Source organism: Acanthopagrus latus, chromosome 4 (genome assembly GCF_904848185.1).
Source record: "Acanthopagrus latus isolate v.2019 chromosome 4, fAcaLat1.1, whole genome shotgun sequence".
Lineage (NCBI taxonomy): Eukaryota > Metazoa > Chordata > Actinopteri > Spariformes > Sparidae > Acanthopagrus > Acanthopagrus latus.
In genome coordinates, this window is record NC_051042.1 from 24,591,197 (window position 1) to 24,601,926 (window position 10,730).

Genomic DNA, 10,730 nt, shown 5'->3' on the forward strand with positions numbered 1-10,730 from the left:
TTTTGTACTCACCTATAGTACCGAGACTGGAGGTACGTGGAGCACACTGCTTTGGACACATGACTAGCTGAGCCAAAGTCAATCACTTTCACCCTGTAGGGCTGCCTCACTGGGTCCACCAGCATTATGTTCTCCGGCTTGAGATCTGCATGAATCAGACCCATGCCCTTCAGCTTTTTCAGCGCTGTGGCTACCTGCTGTAGCACAGGTCTGATCACTTTCAGGGGCAGCGGGCTGAACTTATTCTGCTTCAGGAAATCGTACAGGTTCTGCTCGAGCATCTCAAACACCAAGCAGGTGTGGCTGCGGTGCTGGAAGCATTCAAAAGCTCGCACAAGGTTGTGCTCATCTGCGTTCTCCCCACTCAGACGAGCGAGGATGCCAACTTCAATTTGACCCTGCCGTGCATATGAGGGGTGGTTCTTCAGGATCTTCACAGCCACTACCTCACCTGTGCCCCTCTTCCAGCACTTTACTACCTGGCCAAATGTGCCACGTCCCAAAAAATCCAGCACTTCATAAGTATTCTTCATTGAACACAGAACTTCATGCTGTACTACCTGATAGTCCCCATCCACTCCTCCTGCACCACCTGCTGCACCCACACCCCCAGGCCCTACACCCTGTTTGGGGGGACCCCCTCCAGCCCCCACGGCCGCGGGAGCGGTCATGGTTGCGTTCCCCACATTTGTTGTTTGCAACATGGCAGGCAACATTGACAGTTCCTCCACAATCTGCATGGTGCTCCCTCGGTTATCCAGCTCTTCACTTTTACGTTTCAGCCCACATCGCTGAGAGCTGTCGGCTGAGTTCAAACCTCCACAGTTCTCTTCTCTGTCACCCTCCTCCTCTCCACCTCCCTTGCCTCCTCCACTGCAGCCCTCTCCCCTTCCCCCTCCTCCTGCCCCTGTTGCTCCACTGCTGCCCCCACTTGCTGTGTCTGTCTGCTGCTGCTTCTTGCCCTGCGAGTGCACAACCCCTGCGTCCTGTTGCGGCTGGGCCACAGCGGGGCCTGGTCTTCCTCCTCCTCCTCCTCCTCCTCCTCCTGCTCTTTTACTGGGCTCCTGTCTCTGTACGCCACGCACCACCACCGTCTGCACCGCGTACTGTTGTCCTCCACGCACTTTCACGCCCACAGCCAAGTCTCGGCTCACAAACGAGTGGGCTTGTTTCGTTGGGTGCACAATGCCAAGGGTTCTGCTGTTCAGATAAGTCCGCGGATGTGCCCTCTCATGGTACACACAGCTGCTGGGCTCGACTTTGAGTTTCTTCACACTGCTAAAGGCACTTGTCTGGGTTTGATAAATGTGTGGTGGGTAGACCAAGACTTGTGAGGCCATACCTGCAGAGAGAAAGAATAAAGCAACAGGTCATTAGCTTGGATGCAGATAAAGAACCATTTCAGAATTTTACAAAAAAATTGCCATTTTTAATGAAAAATGCGAAGCACATTCTAGTCATAATTTGTATAATTTCTATGTTGTTCACTCTTTTATTCATGTATCACACGTCAGGATCATATATTCATTCATGTGAAAATTCCTTTGTAGCTGACTTAGAGATAGAGCAGTAACATGAACAAATGACCAGCTTCCAGCACAAACCCTTTCAATCTAACTGCATGGCAAGAAGATCACTTAGTGTTTTTCCTGTCTCATTTCAAGGAAACTAAAGAAATATCTCTAGGTTTTAAAAATCTTCATCATTACATCTAAATTTACTATAAACTCAACAGCGAAAAATCAGGTTTACAGAATTCATTTATACCAATAGCAATCAGTGTTGGTGTATATTTTGCCTTTGTTTATTTTACCAGCTCTTCATAGTAACGCTGAATGTGCCTAATAACCATGACTATTTAATTCTGGGCTAGCGTTAAACAAACAAATGTGACAAAAGAATTGTTTCATTTCAAATATTCAAATATTTTTGATTTACATGCATGATGTGTAAACGAAACACCTGATTATGATTATATAAACAAATCAAATTCAAGCATATTCCTAACCTTGAAAACACAACAGTTAAAATTAAGCATTTCACAAGCTTTCAAGACTGTGTACGAACATAACAACTAACAACTAGTCCCGCCTGATTAACTTCAATCCACCCATTACCCCAGGCACATGCACCAAATGGATGAGGGAAAGATAACATGTTGTAGTGGAGTGCTTAGAACACCTTCACCATCCTGCCCCATCCACTGCAATCCCACCAACACCTCCACACAGTAGATGACTAACTTCTCAAAGGTTTGCCTGACCTTTTCCTGCCATTTCCATGCATCCTACTGTGGGTCTCTAGGCAACCAATAGAGAGGAAGAGAGGATAAGAGATTGACAAAGAGAGAAAAATGAAGTTGCAAAGCATCATCAGGCCCAAGTTTCCAATTACCTAAGACATAGTTTGTTTTTCCATCCTCCCCATTTTGCGAGTGCACCCATTTGATGGAGGATAAAGCACTTCATGTTCATGGAGACCATCACATCTTTCTGAAATATTCTTAAACTCAACTATGTGATCCTGACCAAACACAATATTCAAAACTGGCACAGTGACCTTATCAGACACTGACTGTGTGCCATACTGGAGCCAATGACCTACTTTCAACTCTGGGCACATTCACTGAGACAGAAACAGCTCGTCTGCAAAGGTTTACATACTATAATCAACAGAGAATTTATAGAACTATGTCTTCCACTGTAAGAATCAAAATTAGATTATTATTTATCAGTGTTCTCAGTGCTGTGTACAAACAAATGCCCCCATCATTTCTAATGCCTTATTTCCCCAACTCATTCAAACAACATACATTTCTAGAAATCTAAAAAGCGCACACAAGTGTGTTTGAGACTGTTGCCCCTAAAATAAATACACTTGCTGGAAAATACACTCGTGTTGTGATAACACCAGTGCTGTGAGCTTTGACTCTATTCTGAGCAGCGAGATAAGGTCAGCCTATTCCCTTGACAGCTCTTTGCTCAATCACACCCTGTGTTACTGTTTGGTTGTCCTGTTTACCATCTTCTCTGTTAGGGGCAATTTATCAAATTATCCCAAGCTGGGCTCAAAAGGGCAACCATCTTGGTCATGAATAAAAACAAAATTAGAAACACTCCATGGGGAAATTGAGATTGGCCACACTGGCACACCTACAAATGAGTGTCTTGGCTGTCTAGTCTGAAAGACTACCACAGTGTCACAAACATTTTCAGTCAGCTGTACAGCTGAAACAGCTTTGTAATGGTGCCCAACAGACTGTTCGTTAACATGTTTTAATTATTATGTTATGGCATGGCTGCCCAGGGCTTTTCTGAGCGGAGTTTGTATGCTCCCCCTGTGCCAGCATTGGTTACCACAGTCCAAACACATGCGGGGCAGGATGAACTGGAGAATTTAAATGACCCGCTCCTGTGTGCATGCACATCTTGCCATTCTTTGTTTGCCTTAGCCCTGAGATAGCTGAATTATTTTTGGGGAAGTGTCTAACACAACTTTGTTTAGGGTGTGTTGCCGGTAATAAAAGCTGTAGAGCCTTACAGTGGCCTCCACTGTTCAGAATTTGGACTTTGGCTTGCCAGACAGCAATGCACACTGTGTCATAGTATTACAACTCTTGATCCATAAACTCACGCATTTCAAACAACTACTGCTTTGCCAGTCATGTGTTCAATAGGCTCTTTCCATCAAAGTTTCAGAGATATGAGGAAAACACACAATGATGGTAGCACATGGTGTACTTCGCTAAATGTTTGTGTTTGAAATGGAGATGCAGTGGAGAAGTTAATTAAGTTGCAGGAGTGGTTTCAGTAATTTTCTGTACACATTTCAACATATTGCTCACGTAATGCACATATTACATTTGTTTTTGAATCGTAAGACAGTCTTAGGGAAAATGTGTTTATGTACTTGAATCTGATGATTCAAAACAAGTGTTAGGGTTACATGCACTTACACTGGGCGCAACAATTGCACTCTCACAAACCTCTGCTGTTACGCAACTGTGGCCGGCGCACAGACCCGTTGTGTGCCTCTCTAAATTTGAAACATCCGGCTACGCCAACTGAGCGTGGCTCACTGCTGGTGATTGGTTCGTTGCCCTGTGATAGCCCCCCATGCATTTTTAAAGATGAGAAGGGAACACAGGGACTGTAACAGGGTAACATGGGGCTTTTCCTGTTATTCCAGATTCAGCTTTGCTCTACAGCATCCTTCCCATGTGAATACTGTAGACTTGTCAACAACGCAAAAGACAGTTTTAGACAGAATAAGGAAGTCCTGCACAGCTGAGAATGCAACACGCTTAATAAACATGAACTGTTGTGGATTGCGCACACATACAGCACAGTATGTGTCAAGTGCTATGACTTGCATGACTGAGAGACCTTCAACAACATCCAGCAGGGTAGATGTCACACAAGTTTCCATAAGAAAGCACTGGCTAAAATGGACCCAGCACTGATGTTTCCACCAAAAAACAGACAAACAAAAGCTTTAAATCATCTATACATGAGGATTTGGGATGCACACAGAATGAAAAGCCAGTTGTTCAACAGCACAGATTTCCAATCTGTTAAATTTTGTTGCTAAAGGCGGAACACCTCGTTTTGTACTTAATTATTTGGTTTGTGTATTATTTCTGTTTTGAAAGACGGAAAATCTATATAAAAAAAGCCAACAAAGAAATGTTGAGGGGACAAAAAAAACATTTAACAAAAATTCTCGTGTGATTTTATACGGCCAAAGCGTTGTGACAAAAATCAACTCATTATAATTGTGACAGTGAAACTGGGATTTTTCCTCAGCCTGTAATTGTACCATTAAAATCTATAATCATTGCATCCCTACACAGAACACACCCAAGACACTTAAAGACTAAGAGCTCAGTCTTGGAATGCACTGTCTCTCACCTGAGTACCGAATCATGTCCCAACCTACCATTTCTGAACCTACATATTTCTAAAAGTGGACGACATAGTACCGTATAGAGACCCACAAACTGTTGTATGTACTTGCTAAATAGAGATTGCCAACAGAACATCTGAGATTACAGCATTTACTTAACTTGCCTCATGTTTCCTTTGCTGTGATATTGCAATGGCCAAATTCAATATTACAGAGCCAAAGCAAAGAGTGTGTTTTTTTTAGCTTCCAAATGAAATACAACATTACTGTGAGATTCATCTCAGTGCTCAGGGAACATTAACTGACTGGTTTAGAGATGGAGAGTGTGCTGTCTGGTGCCAGTGTCCCTAGACAGAGGGAGTCTGCACTTGGACCACTCTCACCAACTGAGCAATCAAGATGTCTAGATCTGAATACTAGCTCAGTGTAACAGAACACCCAAATTGAATTTAAAAACTAAACTTAACTTGAGCATCAGTTAATTTCCCTGGCCACACAAATACAATCACTAAATGGGCAGGACTATGTCTAACACAAGGATGTGAAGCAGACAGCCTTTGTTGTTTCAAAGGCACAAGAATGGCAGCTGCTGCTATTATTACCATCTGAAGCCAGATACTCCCTTGGTCAGCCATGAGGCTCCTCCTGTGGCATCGCATTACTTTCAAAGCTGAAGAACCTTTCCAGCAACCTTGAGCTGCTAAGAAATTGCTCACAGTTGAACTTCTGACCCTTACACACTTCAAATTAAATTGTCAAGAAAATAAACACTAGACACCTGTCCACAATGTCTTAAGACATAAAAATAAGAGTAGATGACAGGACAAATAGGTGTGATGATAACCACACCATGTTGTGAGGGAAAAAACAAACACAAAACAAAGTAATCCTTCCATCCCATATTCTCCCCCACTGGGGAAAAACAAATGCATGGTCTAATCTAATGTGCAGACAAAGGTTGTGTTTCCATTTAAATGCTGTGTTAGTTTAAAAAACATTTCCAAAATAGTCAATAATATAAAAAATACTTGTTGTATTTAATTAACTACTGTAATGTGAATGTAACACATAAATACTGTAATGTATTCTTTAGTTTGTGTGCAATCAGGCAAAGCAAAGGTGTGGTTAAATATTGAGTGTGGGTGAAACACTACTGATGTGTTTAAAATAGAGGCAGATGAATACGGCACTTCAGCATCCCTGCTTATCCCAAAACATTTCCATCAGTAATAGTCATAGATGAGAGACAATCAGACCCAAGGCCAGCTGTATACTGCAAGTTGCTCAGGAGCTATTCATGGCCGCGTGGCTTGAGTTCTCAGCTAAGACCAAAACACAGTGTTGCTGTTGTCAGTGGAGCTTAAACTCTGTACCATGTGAACTATAAATGTTTGAAGCATTCACACTTTGGGTGATACCATCATCATGCATTCTGTTCAGCAGCTCAGCCTTCTCTACAAAAAGCAAATAGAATACAGATGACAATAAAAATATAAGTCCAAATGAGTACAAAAACAGAATTGAGCTAGTATGCTTACTGAAGCAAACAAGGTAATAAATTATGCTTCTGGAGCATCACACATAAACATTAGTCCAAATATGATCAAACCCTGATGGTAGATTCCGCTAAAAATGAGAATCAGGAATTTTGTTCCACTGTTTTTCCAAGCATGACATGAAGAACATTGGTGGGAAGGCTTTGTGTAGCATTTGTTTGACAAAGCATTAATCCTTTGTTTGTGCTGGTAAACATCATAATATCTTTGGTTAACTTAGGCAACAAAAAAGAGTCTCACAAAGCAGTCTTTACAAAGGTTCAGCTGTGATTGTTTAAGTGGTCAGCAACAAGGAATTTTCTCTGACATTTTTGGATTACGGCTGAAAGAAGAAACTCATTCTGGAGACTTGTGATTTTTAATGTTACCAACCCAATATGACCCAGAAAATGTTTAGTCTTTATGAAATAATTCAGCGAGATCAGGTCAAATGAGGAGACCAAATGTAGACTGTTTATGGTTGAAATGAGAGCAAAAATTTCAGTTCCTGTCTGCTTCCTGCTGTTGCTATCACTTGAGCGTTAAGAAGGGGCTGGTGTCTGAACTCGCTGTGGCACAACCTCCCTACACACTGTTGTGCTTTGCTGGTGTCTCGTGAACATGATCTTCCATGCGCATCAGATGAAAAGGCCCTCTATGTTCTCAACCATGTGACCACATGGTATTTTGACTGTGAACTTATGACTATCATTTAGTAGCGATATTCTCCTAGTTGGATAAGACCCTTTACAAAGGAAACACACTGTGCAGTCAACCGTTGTGACGAAGGGCTTGTGAATGCAAAATAAAAGCAAGTACCAGTTAGTCTATTTACAGTATGCTTGTATGAATCTGTGGGCACATGTTCATATCACCCCTTTATCACTTCTATCAAACATGTATTAACAACTGTCTTCAAGTTGCACATACTGAAATACGACACGTAACATCAAGCATTTACTGTGTATCGATCAGCAAAACATTGATCATGAAGCCACACAAACTTCTCATTTAACCAGCCATGAACACATTAGCACAGGGAGCAGTTTTACTGGAAATAACATACTTTCTTCACCAGTTTCTGCACAAAAGCATCTTGCAAGAAAATCCAGGGCCCTGACCAGATCACTGGATGCATGTCAGTATGTAGCATGTGCTGGAACACATGTTTACTACTTGGAATATTGGACTTTTTTCCATCCATCACCTTTGTAATTTTATGTAAATTACCTTACATCTTCAGCTCACATATTCTCGTCACGGTACTCACACCCTAAACTATCACTCATTCTGTTTTATTTTCTGTCTCGCATCTGGGCTCATACCTCAACATGACGGCACTGAGAAACCAGCCTTTAAGTTGGCCATAATGCAACACAGAGGAGCTTCTGCCCCAAGCATTACAGTGCAGCATGACATGACATGACATGACATGGCAAGACAGTTTTTCCAAATCCTATTGCCTCAACAACCCCATTAACATCCAACATTATGTACCAATAGTACTGCAATTATTTTATAAAGGTAAAAATTAAGAAAATTCTGTAGTGCTGCAGCGATGCTCTGGCCTACAAAGCTTGTTCTCCAGATATAATAAAATGAAATGCCATATCATCATGATTTTACTAGTTTTTCAATGACAATGAAAAATTGTGATCTAAAAACAAATCATGCATAATAATCATGAATTATATTGCAATCTGCATTATCTGTCAAAATAATCCCAATATCATTTTTTTTACCATATCATGCAGCCCTAAATGCCATTATTTGAGGGGAAATCAGTTTACTCTTTAATTTATTGGCCACACTTTGTGTAGACTTTCTTTTGGCACCACTGTACTCATTATCACCTACAAACTTGCTTTGGTGGCCTCGATAGTGATAAGCTGTTGAATGTGACACATGTAGAGTAGACAGGAGTATCTATGCAAAGGGGAATCACACAAAGAGCAGTACTGTGGTGTACTGTACTCACCCTGTAGACTCAACGGCTGCCAGTATTCACAGATAGTAACTGGGTGGCAGCTTTACTACTGCTTTACAAACTGTAAGTTGTTGAAGTTGAATACCAGCTTACCTCTACTTAAGAGAATGAATATATGCTATTACGTAACTTGGAACAAATGTGATTGAACATTAGTAGATAGCCTCATTAGTACTATTTGTATCTTTGGCCCAAATACAAGAACCACAACTAAAGAATGAATTACACCCTCTTGGACAAAACTAAGCGGCCTCATCTGCTTCATAGCCACTGGAATTTTTCAGCTTAGCACAGTAAAACAAAAACCCACAAAAGGTCTGTGTTTTTCCTTAGTTCCAGGGCTACAAAAGAAGAAGTGCTACCATGACACAGGACAGGGAAAGTACATCAACTACAACGTCAGAGCCCCCACAGCACAATGAGTCTTGAATTTCTATTTCCAGTTTAACCATTTTACAAAAAAAAGTTGTTTCAGTGAGCCCAGGAGCAATGACTCCTGTCACATAAACAGTCTGTAGCCAAAACAATCTTTCCTATAATCACAGCGGGTTCTTTTGTTCTTGCTGGTAGGTGATGGTGGTGATGTCAAAACCTTCCCATAGGCGCTCAACCATTAACCCTATATCTTTTTAACAAACAACTACCACTCTAAGTTGATTATTACAGCCATGTTTAGTATGATAAACATGATATTAACTCCAACGTTCTGTGTTTTCTATCTACCTAAGTGGCTAGGATTAGTTTTTTTAAAGTTGTGTGTCTAAATATGTGAACAAAATACTTGACAGTTTCAAGAGGGCACTTTTGTCCAGGGTTTCGCTGGCAGCCACTCTTGGTTTTCCACACTGAAGGGGGTTTGTCAGATATTAACTAAATGAGGTAACCTGGCCAGAATCGGAGCAAAGTTTTGATAGATACTAAAAACCCTGATGCGATCCCTCTAATACTGCTTCACAATTTAACTTAGTTAGATATCTGTAGTTACCTTCGTAACAGGTGACATTACTAGACATCCTGACTATTCTCAGACTGATAACACGTGTAATTCTTGTTTTTAATACGCCTAACCATGATTGAGCCGTAATCGCGCAATATTTCGCTAGGTTAACGGAGTCCCTTACGAAGTCTGATGTCACCTAACGTCAACATACAAGAAGTAATACTGCACTCACAAGTGAAGTCACTCGATCCATAAGGTAGATTTGGGATAATGGTAATAACCTTCCAACCCCTGGTTAGTTGATATAGTTAGCTAATCACATGACTTAGCGACATGCTCAACAACAACGGCAAAAAAAAAAAAAAAAAGAAATCAACGGGTCTCCGTGACAACACAGAAATAACAAACACCATACAGCACATTACACTCACGTTCATAATTACCACCACCAGCGTCATCCTTACCGCTACTGGGCAGGATAACAAAAATAACTCACCACCAGTGAATTAATGACCGCAGAGTGCTGACAGCGCTAGCTATGCACAACGCAAATGTTGAAACAATTGAGACGTTATAGAGCCAAAAAGCTGGCTAGCTAAGTTTGTAGCTGAGTTATGACTTCGTATTAGCTACGTCACATTTAAAGTATGGTTTCGTATGTTAAACTTAACAAATATCACAATTCACGGCCCCCGTGACACCACTTACCTTCACATAGAGTCACTATAAGTATAATCCAGGGCTTCTCTGAACATGTTATGGACTTATAAATCCATACCATGCACAGTTCGCCTGCATTGCTGCCATCTTGTCCTAGACGACAGGAAGGGAGAGCTCGCTCTCGGTAACGACACCATCTCCCACATTTTAAACATTAAATAACTCCTGCGTACGAGCATCCAGAAAACCCACACCGAGCCCAGGTTGTAGCTACACAGTTAAAATTCGTCTCCGTCCTCTTTGGGCGAAGTAGCCCATCTCTGAAAGGGTGTCCGTTACCCCGACTAGACGTGCGGTTCCGCGGGCCTGCCAGCCTCTAACATGTCCCTTTTTTCTCTAGCAACTGCAAGCGAATGTTTGTGAACTGACGGCATTGGTCAGACCAGAGTAGTCGATCATCGAGCAGACGCATTCACAAAGATCAAGGATGACGAGGTCCACATCCATGTGGATCACAGCGCTAAACAAAAAAGGGAAAAATCGTAAAATATCTTTACAAGACCAAAAAGGTGGATCAGTATCACGGTATAACGTGAAAAAAAATTTCATAAAGAGATGGTTAGGCATTGTTAAAGATATTTGCTTATCACTGCGAAAAACAAATTGAATCTGCTATCACAAGATACTAATCATCATGTTACAG

At 41.5% G+C, this 10,730-nt stretch overlaps 1 protein-coding gene across 3 annotated transcripts in view; it reads right to left on the bottom strand.

Moving 5' to 3' along the window:
- hipk3b (homeodomain interacting protein kinase 3b) overlaps positions 1-10,436 on the bottom strand; it is a 37,491-nt gene extending 27,055 nt beyond the window's left edge. For 2 of the 3 annotated variants that reach the window (XM_037095430.1, XM_037095429.1), the window contains exons 1-2: positions 10,076-10,436; positions 13-1,342 (exon numbers count right to left, since the gene is read on the bottom strand). In XM_037095430.1, the coding sequence (XP_036951325.1) occupies positions 13-1,342; positions 10,076-10,148 (1,403 nt within the window). In that variant the 5' untranslated portion in view covers positions 10,149-10,436. Of the gene's footprint in view, positions 1-12; positions 1,343-9,599; positions 9,756-10,075 lie in introns of those variants that run through there. The other variant, XM_037095431.1, reaches the window with a different exon arrangement.
- Between the last annotated feature and the right edge of the window lie 294 nt (positions 10,437-10,730).